Source organism: Nyctibius grandis, chromosome 5 (assembly GCF_013368605.1).
Source record: "Nyctibius grandis isolate bNycGra1 chromosome 5, bNycGra1.pri, whole genome shotgun sequence".
In the NCBI taxonomy this organism is placed as follows: domain Eukaryota; kingdom Metazoa; phylum Chordata; class Aves; order Nyctibiiformes; family Nyctibiidae; genus Nyctibius; species Nyctibius grandis.
This window is the reverse complement of record NC_090662.1, coordinates 14,167,346-14,184,415: the sequence shown is the minus strand read 5'-3', so window position 1 is coordinate 14,184,415 and position 17,070 is coordinate 14,167,346. Positions and strand designations below refer to the sequence as shown.

At 36.8% G+C, this 17,070-nt stretch overlaps 1 protein-coding gene across 7 annotated transcripts in view; it reads left to right on the top strand.

The window, feature by feature from the left end:
- The window catches only part of PHTF2 (putative homeodomain transcription factor 2), a 76,824-nt gene that overhangs the window by 41,395 nt on the left and 18,359 nt on the right, over positions 1 to 17,070 (top strand). For 6 of the 7 annotated variants that reach the window (XM_068400413.1, XM_068400408.1, XM_068400411.1 and 3 more), the window contains 5 exons: positions 1,256 to 1,421; positions 2,104 to 2,268; positions 8,846 to 9,047; positions 11,333 to 11,491; positions 14,675 to 14,893. In XM_068400413.1, the coding sequence (XP_068256514.1) occupies positions 1,256 to 1,421; positions 2,104 to 2,268; positions 8,846 to 9,047; positions 11,333 to 11,491; positions 14,675 to 14,893 (911 nt within the window). The remainder of the gene's footprint in view (positions 1 to 1,255; positions 1,422 to 2,103; positions 2,269 to 8,845; positions 9,048 to 11,332; positions 11,492 to 14,674; positions 14,894 to 17,070) is intronic. The other variant, XM_068400414.1, reaches the window with a different exon arrangement.

The following is a 17,070-nucleotide window of genomic DNA, read 5'->3' as shown; positions in this document are numbered from 1 at the left end:
TTCCCCTGTTCTGTGTCTGAATTGTTTCTTGGAGTTTCTGGGTTTTTTTCTTGATGGCTTCTCTCAGCTGTGTTACAGAACACAGCACCTCAAGCCATAGAGGCAGAGCAACAAGAGCATACAATAAGCAGAGAAGAGAGAGGACTTCCCTCTTCTGTCTGCCCCGTGCCTTTTGAATGTGTTCAGGTTGACCTGAAGCCTGTAAAGACATTTCTGAGTTACAGAAGTGTTTGGGCTCTGGGTACAGGAGCAAGAAGAGCTGCATGCGTGTTGGCTACGTATGAAAAGGTAGTTACAGGGTTACAAAATTAACAGTTACCTGTGGAATTGGAAGCTGCCCCTTTTCCAATCACAAGTGCTAGTTGGAGTCCTGGTTACTTCATCTGGACTACCTTATAGTTTACATGGTTTGTCTTTGATCTTTCCTCATTACTAGAAAATATACACACAAGTGTATATGAAATGTATACAGGGTTGCACTTATGCATGTCTGTCTATCCATATGGGCAATTTTGTCCTTTGACTGGATTATGGAGTTTAAAATGCATTCTGCTAGAGAATATAAAGAGTTTCTAGTCTCATGTCTGTTGGTCCTTACAGCATTGAAATAGACATGGTTCCACAGAATCACAGGTGAGGTTGGCTGGGGCCTCTGGAGATCGGCTAGTCCGAACCCCTGCTTGAAGCAGGGTCAGCTAGAAGAGGTTGCTCAGGGCCGTGTCCAGTCAGGGTTTGAATATCTCCAAGGATGGAGAGACTTCAGCCTGTCTGGACAACCTGCTCCTGGTTTGACGACTCCTGTGCTCACCTAACTAGTTGGATTGTGCTGTGTCATTATAGGTGATACAGAATTATATTTATTTGCACATCTTTAAGAATGACATTTACTTCTTGTTTTTGTCTCCTACTGAAGTTTCACCTTAATTTAAAGTTGTTTCATGATAGATGTAACTTTCCAAATGCTTTCTCCCACCCCCCGTACTTCATTCTGCTGCCTTTTTTTGAGCAATAGCTATAATATCACAAGTGTAAAAGACGAGGTGGATATTAAGACAGTAGGCAACTGTTTAAATCTCTATTACTGCCTATTTCATTGCAATTATAATTCCTTTCTCTCAGAATTACATGAGTTGGTTTAAAATGCAGGTAAAGGATTACATCGGACTGTTTCTCTTTTTAACAAAAGCCATATAACGAGTTGGCCATTTCAGACATTTCAAATATTGAACTCAACTTCATTTCCCTTCTTTTCCAGTTGCTGCTGTAGTGTTATTCTATACAGCCCAAAGCCCACATAATATACCTCTGACTGAAGTAATTGGGCCAATATGGCTAATGTTGCTACTTGGAACTGTGCATTGTCAGATTGTTTCAACACGAACTCCTAAGCCATCTCCCAGCACAGGGGGTAAAAGAAGAAGGTATAGTCTACGTTAAAGTACTTATCACGTAGGATTGTTAAACTGTTCTAAAGAACGTGCATGAAAAAATGTAGGGGTTTAGAGTCTCTGCTTTGCAAGAGATGAGAAATTGGTGCTCTGTTATCTGAAACTTTAAAATGGGTGCTTAACTGGTGCTCTTTACAGATGGACTGATTTATGCATTGTTTTATTTGAATTTTAATGCATTGAATCTGACATTTTGCCTCAAAACAGTTTGTATATGAATAGTGGTGGAGCGACAGTATTTATGTTACTGCAAGTTTAGTTTTAGAACTCTGTGCAATACTGACTAATGATCTGTGTGGGAAACACACATTAAAGGAGATGCTCTCGGAAGCAGAGAACTTAAGTGTTCCAGCACTTCACTGAGTATGGTTTGCTACAGTGAATTGTCCTATTAAAATGCAAAAACCTGCAGTAGAGAATTTTGCAGGTCTAAGCCTCTGATGATGAGATGAAATGTATTTGGGGTTTAAGTGTTATGATGATGAATAAGCATTTATGCTTAGTTTTAGTAAATGGAGTTTATTGAATTGTAAAGCTTTAGCAAAGTATTTTGAAATCTTGCTTGGTTTTGCATGCTTAAACTGCTGAACACGTTATAGAACGAGTAGATTGCACTTACGAAGCTACCTTCCAATTTTAATCTCTTCTGATGAAGGAAATTAAGGAAAGCAGCACATTTGGAAGTACATAGGGAAGGAGATGGCTCTAGTACCACAGATAACACACAGGAGGGAACAGTGCAGAGCTACGGTACAAGCACCTCTTGCAGTATTGGCGCTGTCTTCAGAGATATCTGGCATGCTGCTTTCTTTTTATCAGGGTTTGTATTTATTCAAGGCTACCTATGTGTTAGAGATGCACTATCCCTTTTCTAAGTAAATGAACATTGATGTAATGATTAAACTTTTGTTGATCTAGTTTTTGTTCTTAATGGTAAACTCATTTCAGTATTTGAACATGTACTGATGTGTTGTTTCTTGACTTTTGCAAATGCTGATGCACTAATTTTGAAAAGATATTGAATCAACTTTTAGTTAAATTATATTTTGATGTGGGAGGACTCTGTGTGGGCTGTCAGAAACGAACCAACTCAGTTTCTTAATTTTAATCCAATGAGAAAATTTGACTCTTTAATTTTACTTTATTACATTAACTGCTTATTACTCTGAGAGAATGCTTATAGAACTCTGTCACTGCCATCAAATCACACACTTGTTCTGAAGGAAAAGCCTTCAGGATTCAGATAGGCACAGCGTTTAGTTTATAAATAAACATCGAAGATACATTTTATAATTATTGGAAGAAACATCTAACCCTGTTACATTCCAGAGCTGTTTTGTAAGTGCTCGATGTGCTAGTGCAGTGCTCTGGGCAATTAAAAAGTTTTTTAAAAAGACATTCTGTAGCAGTCTGTGTTCAAGATACTCTATACACACAGCATTGTGAGCTCTGTGTATTGGCATTTATTAAGAAGAGAAAATATGCTCATAAAATAGTATGAAATTGAGAAAAGGGATACTGCAAGTTATTACATTGATGTTTTGTTGGGCATGCTGCATCTTAAATATGGCAACACTAACATGTCTGTCATACTTGTGATATGTGCTCTTAACCACCGGTAAAGCTTATGTTATGTTACGTTCTGGGAGTATCTAGTTGAAACTCTGGAGAAGTTTTAAAAATGTTTAAAAATATTGTGAGAGGAAACTTCATTTGACTTTTTCCTGGGTAGATTAAGCTATCTTTGACAAACTAGGAGTCATAGTAACAGACACCACTGCTGTTGTTTGGGTCTGTAGGCATTACTTTCTGGTATGTTTGGAGTGTAATCTTGTAAACTTTGAATGTTTTCCATTCATAGAAGATACTGATCTGCAACAAGAGGAGGAGTGTTGGAAGATTCATTTTTTTCCTTACCTTCCCTCGTATTGGGCTCAGAGTGTTTTCAGCTGAGAAGGGCTGTGTGGGACTTATTCTAAGGACTTGTTAAAACCATTTAATGAGAGGTAGTGTGTATATATATATAGATTTTAAGCCTCAATGATGACTACTTAGTATATATAGTATCTTCAAAGGATAAAGAGCACAGAATGGCTGAGAATGCTGTAAGTAGCCCTTAGTCATTTGTTGCCTTTTCAATTGCAGAGGCACAGTTTTTTGTATGTCTGGAGCCATACAAACCATATCAGAAACTCATCCAGCTGAAAAATAACCTTTTTTCCCAGGAGATCACGCAGATCAGTTTCTTCATATTTTTTCTGTGGTAATGCAAACAGTTCTGTCATCACAGTGGGGTGGCAGAGTGGGGCTGGGAATGAGTAAGCAGGAGCACAGTGTGGAGAGCATTGGCTGCTTTAGTTGGTGATGTAGCTGAAGAAAATCTTATGAAACAGCAGTGCAAGGAACTGTACAGTGACATCTGTCCTGTTTCTTAAGATATATCTTGAAGCTCTTCAGATAAGCACATTAGAATGTCTCATTACTGTTTATTTACAGCAGTTTTTCACATATGCTAAGCTTTGAGATACCATTTTCTGGAGTTTTAAATGTAGGTCTTAAATACATGTTTTCAAAATTAACCTCAGAAATTATGTTATTTGCTTTAGGGCAGGACCCTGTGTACCTAAACCATTTACCTACACGCAGGTTGTTGGTAATCTGGAACTGTGTATTCAACAAATACCCTTTTGAATGGCAGAACTCAGTCTGACTAATGAAATATAATTCTAAATGTTAATCCAGCACAGGGGCAATTTAGAAAATACTAATTATTAGTTTCACTGGAAAGGAGGGCAATATCCAAATTAGGTAATTTATTCAGAGTGTAGTACTGATTTGGGACTTAGCTCTCTGTGTGTGTCCTTACTTCAATTAAGGAAATCTTACAGTTGTAACTTCTTCAAAAGTTTTGCAGCATGAACGGGGGGACAGTTTTTTTGACCAGCCCCAATGAAAATATATGGGAATAGAATACTTGACAGTGAAAATCTAGTCTTCCAGAAACTTGATTTAAATCTTCCTTAATATTTTTCTCTAGCTAATTCACGAATAAGACTGAAAGTCATTCTTGACATAGCTTTTGCATATGTTCAAGCTTTTTAAGACCTTGGGTTTATTCATGGAGTTGTCCTGTCTTGCTCTTAAATACTTATAGCATAAAATTTTAAAAGTTGATTAATCATGTATATATGTAGTAATTCTAGGAAACTATACGTTTCTATCAGCTAGGGAAGTATTGTTCATGTTTGTTATTGTTTTTTTTAACACAGCATAGTGCATGAAAGCCTAACTTTAAGCCCAAATTTATGCTTTTCTGACTTGAGGCTTACACTTAAATTTAGGGATTCTTACGGAAAATAACTTTGGTTTCCACATTAGAAACAAGTGAAAGACTTCAGTCAAGTTACCTGCTTTTCCAAAATGAGCCTTAGTTGATATCAGACTAATATTTATCTTGCAATTTTTAGCACTTAAACATTGCTTGAGTAGTGAAATCCTATCTGAACAAATTATGCATACATATATATGTTCTTTTTTTCTCTTATCTATTCTTATTCTTCTGAGGCTATTTCTTCCTAGTAGCTTTCAAGTTTCATGTGAAATGTATAAAAACTTCTCAAATCAAACTTGGAAGAGTTGTCCTGTTACTCCAACTCGTACAGCTTAGTAACGTGTGGAGTAAGTCTCTCTGACTGGATGTGTGCATGTATGTACGTGGTGAGAACTCCATTCCCTTTTGCACTGCGAAAAAGAAATTTTTTAAAAGTGCCAAAAGTATATTTAATGCATTAAAAATTGGCCTCTCTGCTTAGTGCAGATAACTTAATATTAGCCTACTTCCTTAGTGCTCACAACTGAGCTTACCGAGACTTATTATTTTACAATGAGTTGCCACTGAAAGGCTGATACTTGCCTTATTCTGGAAGTCGAACAGAATCACAGAATCACAGAATGTTAGGGATTGGAAGGGACCTCGAAAGATCATCTAGTCCAATCCCCCTGACGGAGCAGGATTGCCTAGACCATATCACACAGGAACGCATCCAGGCGGGTTTTGAATGTCTCCAGAGAAGGAGACTCCACAACCTCTCTGGGCAGCCTGTTCCAGTGTTCAGTTACCCTCACCGTAAAGAAGTTTTTCCTCATATTTATGTGGAACCTCCTGTGTTCCAGCTTGCACCCATTGCCCCCTGTCCTGTCAAGGGATGTCACTGAGAAGAGCCTGGCTCCATCCTCATGACACTTGCCCTTTACATATTTATAAACATTCATGAGGTCCCCCCTCAGTCTCCTCTTCTCTAAGCTAAAGAGACCCAGCTCGCTCAGCCTCTCCTCAGAAGGGAGATGTTCCACCCCCTTAATCATCTTGTTGGCTCTGCGCTGGACTCTCTCTAGCAGTTCCCTGTCCTTCTTGAACTGAGGGGCCCAGAACTGGACACAATATTCCAGATGCGGCCTCACCAGGGCAGAGTAGAGGTGGAGGAGAACCTCTCTTGACCTGCTAACCACACCCCTTCTAATACACCCCAGGATGCCATTGGCCTTCTTGGCCACAAGGGCACATTGCTGGCTCATGGTCATCCTGCTGTCCACTAGGACCCCCAGGTCCCTTTCCCCTACGCTGGTCTCCAACAGGTCTGTCCCCAACTTGTACTGGTACATGGGGTTGTTCTTGCCCAGATGCAGGACTCTACACTTGCCCTTGTTATATTTCATTAAATTTCTCCCCACCCAACTCTCCAGCCTGTCCAGGTCTCTCTGAATGGCTGCGCAGCCTTCCGTTGTGTCAGCCACTCCTCCCAGTTTTGTGTCATCAGCGAACTTGCTGACAGCGCACTCTAATCCCTCATCCAAGTCATTAATGAATATATTGAATAGAACTGGTCCCAGTACCGACCCTTGAGGGACTCCCTAGACACAGGCCTCCAACTGGACTCTGTCCCATTGACCACCACTCTCTGGCTTCTTTCCTTCAGCCAGTTCACAATCCACCTCACTACCCGATCATCCAGACCACACTTCCTCAGTTTAGCTGCGAGGATGCTGTGGGAGACTGTGTCAAATGCTTTACTGAAATCAAGATAGACCACATCCACAGCTTTACCATCATCTATCCACCGGGTTATGTCCTCATAAAAGGCTATCAAGTTGGTTAAGCATGACTTCCCCTTGGTGAAGCCATGTTGACTGCCCCTAATGATCCTCCTATCCTTGATGTGCCTAGAGACAGCACCAAGAACAAGTTGCTCCATCACCTTTCCAGGGATGGAGGTGAGGCTGACCGGTCTATAGTTACCCGGGTCCTCCTTCTTGCCCTTTTTGAAGACTGGAGCGACATTCGCTTTCCTCCAGTCCTCAGGCACCTCTCCCGTTGCCCACGACTTAGCAAAGATGATGGAGAGTGGCAACAGCAAACTTTTCCATTAAATAATAAGCTAAGCTTTCTCTTTCTTCAGTTGTCTTATCTTCATTAACTTAGTTAAACAATGACATTATGGAACAGGACAGAAATAAAATTCTAACATGTTTACTGTTGATAGTTTGACCTTGTTGTCCAAAGCCTCAATAATGTTTTAGATGATCTTCTTAATGGACCTGGAAAATGAAAACTCTGTGTGTGCGCTAGTACATTGGAAATCTGCAAACTGGAGGCTTACTAACGGCTTTTCCACCACAAAAACACATGCTGAAGCATCTTGCTGTCTCTTTACCTTTGTAAGCTTATAATAAAAATTAATCCATGCAAATATATAATAACTACAGAACGTGTTTTTGCTGGTTTTGTACTCATTTAGAAATTAAGTTGATAAGAATTTTGGGAATAGGTCAGGGAATAGTAGGGTGAGTTCTATAGCTTCATACAAGAGCTTTCAACAAGAGAAGTGGAGCAGCAATTACTTTTGTTTTTTAAAAAGAAATATAGATATAAATTCTGTTAGCTTTTGTTTAGGAAGGGGTGAGGGAAAGTGGAATGAGGTTAAAGATAGGAAAGGAGGATGAAACACTTTAGTAACGTTGTCTCTTCTCTTCATTATTTTGTCTGCATTCCAGCAGATGAATTGTTCCTTTTTGGATTTTTCCCTTTTATCCAGCTCTCCCTAGCCATTTTTTTGTGTTCAGGTCTCCTCTGTTTATGTGGAAAACCTTATCTTGGGAGGAATGTGAGGCGACTATCCTAATTCTCCCGATTCGTTTGATGTACATATTAAGAGGAACTTAATCTGCTGTGTAATCCAAGCTCTCACAGAATGCCTCACTCCTTAAAGAGAAAGGCAATGCATATTCCCTCCTAGGAGCACAAGATCAATTGAACAGATTCTTCATAGTTTTATGACCTATGTCCAGTGTTCTACTTTTAATAAAAATAAAAAAATCTGGAAACTTGATTTATAACACTTTTATTTTTTCACAAGTGTTCTGGGAATCTAACAAACAAAATCTAATATATACAAGATATTAATTGCTTTTCTGATTTTTTCCATGTCAGTTACTTTGAGAATACAGAAGCTTAAGCGAAGACTTAGTCTCTGTTGGTAAGGTAGCAAGCTGCTATTCCTTTTCATTCCTTCATCGACTGCACTTTCTAATTGGGAAGTGTAATCATCCGAATGTTTGCTTTGAGAAAGCCTTTTTCTGACATTAGATATTCTTGCTGCTACATCTATTGACTAGATAAGGGCCTTGACGTCTAGAGAATGTTATGGAAGACTATTCATCAATATTAGTAGTCTTAAGAATAATAATACTGAAGCATAATTCATAAACTTAATTTGTGATTTGAAAACAGGCTTAATTAGTGTGTTTGTAAGATGTATCGAAATATGTTACGTGGGGTGTTACTGGATAGTATGGAAAAGGGTAAATTACCTTCTGTTTAGTAGCGTAGTCAATAAGCAGAGTGTATTTAAAACAGCAACAACAAAAAGTATCTGTGTACAGAGTACTGAACAGCGTGTTTGTTTGCAGCTTCAGGAAATGGCATACTTGCAGTGAATTAATAACACTTAAAGAAACTTTTGCCATACCTCTTTTTTTTTTTTTTGGTTAAGATATCATAGAGAAGTTTCTTATTTACATTTAGGGCTTGTGGTTCTTCTATTGCCAAAGTTGCTGTGAAGTTTTAGTTTTAAAACACAGGTTTCCTTTTCTGTTCTTTTACTAGCTAATGATACTGTTTTCTTTCAGACACTGACAGTTTCTTTTGTAGTAACTTTAGGAAAGGATAATGGGTATTATTTAGAAGATGAAATATTTACAAATATTGCATCAAATGTTAATATTATTAGTTTGTGGTCATCTTAGTGAAGCTAAAACATAGGTTGAGAGGGATAAGTGGGATTTAGAGTGGGAAAAAAAATTGAGAGAATCATTAATACATCTATTTGTTTCAAATATAGATCTAAGAAAGCAAAAAGCTCAATAGATAAATCCACTGAGACTGATAATGGCTACGTGTCCCTTGATGGGAAAAAGACAGGTAAAAGCAGTGAAGAATGTATGCAGGCCCATGAACGTCGATGTGAGGTGATTAAGCCAGAAGAGTCAGGGTGGTGCACTGCAGCAGTGAGGGATGCCTTCAACAATCACAGTCATCACAAAGTAAGTGTTCTTCTTTGCTTTCAAAGCAGGATTATTAATTTGTCAAATGATATGTGAGGTGTATTTTTATGATGCTTTTGGTGCCTTCTTATCTACTTTATCCTTAAAAATGTTTTTAAAATGAAATTATGCTTAGGGTCCTGGAGCCAAACATTATGTTAAGTCTTCTTATTTCATCCTTATATTTCTAGCTTTTCCTTTTTCTCATAGGAGGATCCTTACTGACATCTAAACATTCTTTACCATTCTGTATTTCAATACACAAATTTGTGTGCTAGCTTTTATCTGTGGGTTTTTCCAGATCAGCTAAACACACTCTACCTTTTCTTTCCTCTTTGATACTCTGGGCACAGGTCTGTCTCTATACTAAAATGGATCAAATTTTGGATTACTGACAATTTGTAATTTTGAGGTCATTCTGAGCATTTGACTGTAAATCATCTTCCTTTTCCTTTCTTTTCTTTTCTTTTTTTTTTTTTTTTTTTGATAGATCTCTGTAGACGATGAGGAAAGCACGATTTCCCTATCAATGAAGTAGGCAGGAGTGAGGAATAGGGATGAGATGGAAGCATAAGAAGTGGTCGTGGAAGAAAGCAGAACTTTTAATTTGGCTGGTTCTGATTCTCTCCTGGATATCCTATTTTCATCTTATTGTTCTATGGAATAGCTTTTCCAAAACATTTTTCCTGACTGTCTTATTATTGGCATTTGAACGTATATTGACTGCCATTACTATATATATATATATATATATATAATATACTTTACTCTGTGTCACTAGGATTTACCATCAATGATCAATCATAGCAAGGGTTCTTCCATGATAATATCAGAGGGAAAGGTTATTCTACTGGAAATCTACAAGTACACATTTTTATAAAGGAAAGGCATTCTTTGTGAATTTCATAGCCAAGTTATTTTAACAACCCCTTAAAGATCCGTATGACTAAGTCAGAATGAAGGTGATGAAGGTTCATCTCAGGGCAAACACTTCACTCTTGCTGTGCAGGAGGTGCTTTCTTAGCAGTGATAGCAACTGAGGTTCAGTTGTCTTTATCAGTTCCAAGCATTTTGCATTCTTGATGAAATTCAACAAATCAAGGATTTTTAAGAAAAAGCAATTTTGAAGAGTTTTAAGTTTCTTTGATAGAATGAATGAGATGTTGTCTATGTTTAACTACTTGCTTGGTGAGTACACACATTAAAGAGAAGTTGGCAGAGTCTAGAATGGGCTTCTCTCTTCTCTCCTCCTCCTCATCTCTTCCTCCAAAGACAAATCAATACATTTCGGTGCGACTGCAAAAGGTAGTAGATAAGACACTGCAGACTGTTCTGCCTGTCCCTCTTTCTCTGTGCAACTCAGCTGTTAAAAAAGTGAAATGGCCTGACCTTGAAGCATCTCAGAAAACAGAGCTCATCATGGAAGAGAGAATGATGTCTGAGTTGCAGGGGTTGAAAGCGATTTGTTATATTCATAGAGAGTAGCTTCACTATTTTTGTCCTGCTAGTATTTCATTGATGACAGGAAGATTCCAAAAGAAACTTTACAGGGTCCTATCTGGTGATCTCATAATAAATGAGAAGATATAAAAAAGTTTTTGACAGCTGAGTGATGCTTTGCTGCCCTTTTTTCTGTGTTACTGTAAGGGCTGCTTTAGTTTAAAATCAGGGAAATGGAAAGTGGAATAAATCAATGATCTGAGTATTCTGTGTACAATCTGTATCACTTTATCGTTGGAAGAAGAGGTAAATGTTAACTTTGTACTGTATGTGTTGATAATTCAGTGTTATAGTGTCTGCTGTGTGTGTTGATAATACAGTGTTATAGTGGCTGCTATCACAATTTTGGTGGTGGGTTTTTTTTTTGTTTGCATTTGTTTTGTTTTGTTTGGTTTTTTTTTCAAAATCATCTGAATATATTGCCTCTAAGCCTTTCTTAGTAGGTTCGGTTTAGACAAAATCACATTTAAAATAAGAATGTCAGAATTGTTCTTTAGTATAATATGAACTAGCCCTTCATCATCTGAGAAATGTTTATTTTGATGTTACAATTTCTGTTTTATCGTTCTTGCTGTAACACTTAATTTTGACAATCAGAAATGCATTAATTAATGCATCTCCAAAGGTCCCTTCCAACCCTTAACGTTCTATGATTCTGTGATTAATATCTGATTTGACTTAGCATAGATAATAATGTTGCAGAAAGAAATTAGATTTCAGTAGTCGAGAACAAGACCTAGTAAGTACGAGTGTATGTTTTACTAATACTATATTTCTTGCACTAGGATACTCACAGGACTGTGACGAATTTATCAGATGAAGTTTCTAGTGAGGAAGGGCCTGAAACTGGATATTCTTTACGTCGCAATGCAGAACGCACTTCTAGTGATTGTACACTTCGAAACAGGAAATCTCACCATTATAAGAAACACTATCCTCTGGAGGTATGTTCTTTTCCATTGCTTCTTTTCTGTACATTGTCAAAACCTCTTGGTTTCTTATTGAATAGACTTATTTTCCTCAAACCTTTTTTCTCCTATGTTGGATTTTAGGAGTCTGTTAATTGGAAGTCATGCTAGTGGAGGACAGGAATATTTTTTTAGTTGATTTGAGCTTCATCCCATTTTTGATTTGTTGTAAGGAGCCTAAAATGTATTCTGTAGATCTCGCATCAGGTTATGGCCAACTCTGGTGCTATCTTTTGACACCAGTTATCTCCTCTGGAAACTTGATTGGTTACAGAAAGAGTCATAATTGGCAATATGCAAATTTTCATCATGCTAGTGCTGCTGTTTCTCTCCATTTAGCTAGTATTTTGGATTCACTAGACTTCTTGTGGAGAAGTTTGATTGACTGCCTCTGAGTTTTCATTCCTTCATGTTTATTGAAACAATCATTTAAAATATTGTCATGAAATCTCACTAAAATTGTTAATGCTTAAAAATACTGAAATTTTAGGAGACGTGACATCATAGCTTAGAAGAGGGCAACTAATAGATGCCATATTAGCAGAATCCTTAGTCATAAGAACTCAAACATTGAAAGAGAAAGGGATATGTTACTGTGGTTTTATTTATTTATAATTTTAAATAAATTATGCTGGTTTTTGCAAATTATATGCAACTTAACATATTTAACAGACGCATAACAGGAACTTTTTTTTAAAGACTCTATTGTCATTTTTTCCTAGGGCTATGAGAAAAGAGTGTAGAGAGTCATTTCAGCTCTGATAAAAGTCCACTTACAGATGGGTTTAACAGGCAGAGCCTAATTGAGTTAAGCTTTCTACTTGGTACAAGAAATGTTTCCTTAGAAGGGTTCAGATATTGCTTTCTCTGATAACAATTGCAAAGCCTTGAAGTTGATTGGATAAAAACATTGTTGGATAACCTTCTATTCTTTCATTTATTTCTCACAGACTTTGGTTAAAAAGATCCAGGAGGCTAATTGATTTGAGTGTTTAATGCCTTATGCATGTTTGGTTCAGGATAAGTGAACAGGTCAATACTTGGAACTGTTTGTTTCATATTACAGAAGATGTCTCTTGACTGTATACTTGTGCAGCTGGTAGCGCTTGACAAGAGGAAGCAGAAAGACATGATTACAGTCAATTTTTTTTTTTCAACTTAAATATATTTTCTCTTGCTTAGAGTGCTTCAGAGCTAGGGAAGACTGTGTAGATATCTTCAGAAACTGAAGAGACTAAATTTGCTCCATGTGTAGCTTTGGCAGTAATATTTTACACTTGCTCCCCGTTTACTTATCTGACTGATGCCGTGAAAGAGGAAGCCTTTCTTTGTTCTTACCAACTCGCCTCCCCCACATGATTACAAAGGAAATGAAACAATAGTTTTCAAATCTGTGAAAGCTTTCTTTGTATTTAAAAAAAAAAAATTAGTGAAGTCAGTGCATATACTCTCAACTTCTGTCCTACATTTTCTTTTATCTTCATGTTTACTTAATTGTTATTTGAGCAAGCTTTTTTTAATGTTCTTACTTTATTAGCTTCAGGACTCAATGGTACCCAGTAGTGATTGCCTTCTATAAATAATAAGGCTTTTTAAAAGAAAAATAGTAGTTCAGACTCTTTCTGCATTGATGTTATCCCTCACTTTGTAAAAGAAAGGGAAAGAGTTCAGACTGAATTTTTTCAAAATATTTCTTTACAAAGTTGCTTACATAAAATACATTAAGCATGATTTTCAGGAAGAACAAAGAATGTTTCTTCAGATAGTAATGCATTACAAATCATATTAAATTAGTAAGTCTGCTGAAACATTGCTTAATTGTTTTTTTTAGTGTAAAAATTGTGTATATTCTTGAGAGAAACTAGTATAAATAAATAAATTTTCTGTTAAGAGGGAACAGAAATTGCCAGAGGATGGCGGTGAGTAGGATGGTACTGCTTTTGAGACTACCTACCTGTCTTGCAGGAAATGGATTCTGCTTACTGTAGAAAGTAGTTTAAAGCTCTGCATTCTTGTTCTGAAAACATTACATTGTTTCTTATCTATGCACGGGGAGATTTGCATGTCCCAAACGTAATATTTTTCTTTCTTTATCGAAGATAGAGCTAAAATTTGAACCAATAAGGCATGCTTGCTTCTCAAGTACAGTTTGTTTAAAATCATTAAAATTTTGTGTATGACTATGTAGATTACCCATATACCTAGCATTAGCTATGTATACTCTTGCTTATTTTTCCTCTCTACACCTGATGCTTAACTGTCTTCAAACAAGCTCTCTCTGTCTGTGAGAAGGGATGTTAGTAGTAACAATGGGGGAATGTGATTTGTAGGGGACTTTGAGAGTCAATTCCTCTTTTATTACAGGCTCTTACATTTAGAAATGTACTTCTGGAACATATCAAGCTTTCTTTTAAAAGCAGTTAAATTGTGTCCACATTGCTTGCTTGAAAGGCTGTTTGAGTGCCTCAGGTCTTGGATGACTAGAAGTTTCTGTCCCTTCTTCCTCCAGGGCCTTGCTGTTTCTAAAGAAAGAATTCCTTCCTGTATGGAGAAGTTAATAAGTAGCTAAAGTACTTCAGCTCAAACAACTAGAGACAGAAAATCAAAATGTCAAATTAATTTAAAATACTTTGTGAATGATGTTTTTCTCACTCTCAGTCCCACATCTGTATTACAATTTAAGTCTGGTGTATGTGGCTTTAAGCCTCACTTGTCTTTCACATTTTCACTAAAATAATGAAGCTGTAAAGTGTTTTAAAAGAGGCTTGATTTATAGGTTATAAAATCAGAAGTTTGAGACATAGTTGGAGTCCGTGGCTTGATAATTGCTGTTAAAGTCTAAATTAATGAGTTCTGAAAATCTGTAAAATAGTTATTTCCTTTTAATTGTTACTATGATTTGATTTTTCATTATGTGACACTCTCCCCCAACAAAGCAGAGACCGTAGACCGTTACTTGTTTGTACATTGTCTAAAAATGCGCAACCTCTCAGACACTCCTTTAATAAACATGTAATTCTTTCTGATGAGAAAGGTAATGGACTGGAACATAAAAAGCAGATAAACACGATTCACTAATTTGAACTTTATAACTGTTCTTTCAAGAAACAACGTAGAATAAAAAAGCTGCATTAATTCCAAAGCCTATTTTGATTTCAGGATACGCCTAAATCAGGTACTAGCTGCAGTTCTCGGTGTTCAAGCTCCAGACAAGACTCTGAGAGCGCGAGGCCAGAATCGGAAACCGAAGATGTGCTGTGGGAGGACCTCTTACACTGTGCAGAGTGCCACTCTTCCTGTACCAGTGAGACAGATGTAGAAAGCCCTCAGGTGAATCCATGTGTGAAGAAAGAATACAGAGATGACCCATTTCATCAGGTTGGTATCCACCACTTTTGATTTTTTTACACTACGCACGAGTTCAGTATTATCAGCTTTATCATATGGCAGGAGGCATGGGAGAAAGAACTCTATATTAAATGAAAGTAACAAAGCCAAAGTGATTTGATAGAATTAAAACAAGGAAAATTTGATTTCTGCTACTCAGTCATTAATTTGTCAACTGAAGAAGGTATGACAATATACTGAAGTAGCCTACAGAATATTTGTTTGAATCTTAGTTCTAGTTTAGGCCAAGTACTGATTGATTTACCTTTCCTCTGTGGTAGATGGTTCTGTTTTGGTTTTTTTTTTTTTCTTTTTTCTCTAGTGGAATTACTTTTTTGTGAGCACGCATCAGATGTCTTTCTGTTTGCTTATATATAAATGTATATATAAGAAAGCAAATAGAAAGATAACATAGTATCTAATGTTATATATATGTATATATAATGTGTATATATATGATGTTACATGTGTATTATATATGCCTAAATTCTATTTAGCTATAGTAGTTTTATTTTTACCTTTAAGTTAATAATTTTACTTCCCTTCTTTAGTACTATTCTGTAGCAACATAGAGGCAGTAATTTCTGAAAATTTTAGTGTTTGGGCAACACTTCAGTTGCAGCCTGCCTTGGGTTAATGTTGGGCAGAATCCATTGTTAATACTTGATCATTAACAATCAAGTATTAGTCTTCAGTTGATAAAATCCATTCGGATGTCACAGTGCCAGTTATATTTGTAGTACCAGTCTTATCTTTAAAGTGCACATTAATTGCATTGCTAATTTGAACCATTTAAATAAAGAAATGGAAAGAATGTGAAACATTCTCCTGCGTAAACATGTCATATGTGTTGGTAGTGCATCATCAGTACTAAGGAATGCCACGCAAGAGATGGTGTTAATGCTAGCTAAGGAAAAGAATTTCAAAAGACAGGCTTTTCACTCATAACCAGAATGGAAAATGATGTATTTGTTCATTTTAAAAAAACCCCACCCCTCCCCCCCAAAAAAACCCTCAAAGAGACAGCAGTTTTGATTTCCTGTGTAGTCTTTGCTTTTTTGATTTATTTTTAGTTCTTCTTGCTTACACTCTATATAAACACTAAAACAGAAGCCTTACAATAGGGAGTTGAATTGCACTATATGCATTGACTTTGTTTTTCTGCAGTTGAGTGCTTTTCTGTTTCATTGTAGATTGTGAATTTTTGCATTTCAGCTCCTGGTGCTGATACTCCCTCTAGAGGGAGACCTTGGAAATCTGTGATTAAGAAAGTCCTGCAACTAATATTTGTGTTGTTTTAATAATATAAATAATTTTTTTCATCCAATGCTAAAAAAAGGAAGATAACCGAGTACTTAGCAGAATACAAAGATTTCAGATAAGTACTGATAGAGCAAGTAATAAAATAAAAAACTTTACTTTTAATCAATGATAAATTAAATTTTAAAAATAATATCACATCCCTCCCACTGTCCCCTCCAACACCACCACTTCCAGTAGTTTAATGCATTTAGTGCTGGGTGACCAGGCAGAGTTGAGAGCAATTTTAATCACCTGAATGGGAGAGGAGTGAGACAGGGCTGAGGGAAGTCAAGAAATGGCCACAGCAGAACTTGTGGCCTCAACATTTTTCCAGATCATTCAGTTCTACTTGACTCTCTGTTTAGAGTCAAGTTGCCTCAACCATAACTGCATTCAGTAGATTAGGCTGGCATTGCTTGGCTCTTGGAGCAGCATGTATTGATAAGACTCCTACCGCTCTCTCTGAGTCTTGCCAGATACAGTTAGTATAGAGGGGCCTTTATCCATAACAAGGATTGTGAAGTACACAAATATCCTTAAAAGCAAATAAAAAAAAAATGTTTGCCTTAGGCTCAACCTGAGAAGAGTACTTTTCAAGAATGTTAGGGGAAAAAGATAATAATCCGAAAAATAAAATATTCTATTAAACGTGTGGCAAAATTAAAGACGGCTTATAAGTAGACCTTTGTTTTCATACCTCTCTCTTTGATATGTTTGAGCAAAAAAGAAGCCAATTAATCCTCAACCACAGTAACTCAACACTGTTAGAAAATGAAGTTTGGGGAAGGAGAGATCTTTGTACTCACAGCTATTTCTTGGAAAAGTGGATGATTTTGAGGAATGTGGTTAACATATAGTAACATATA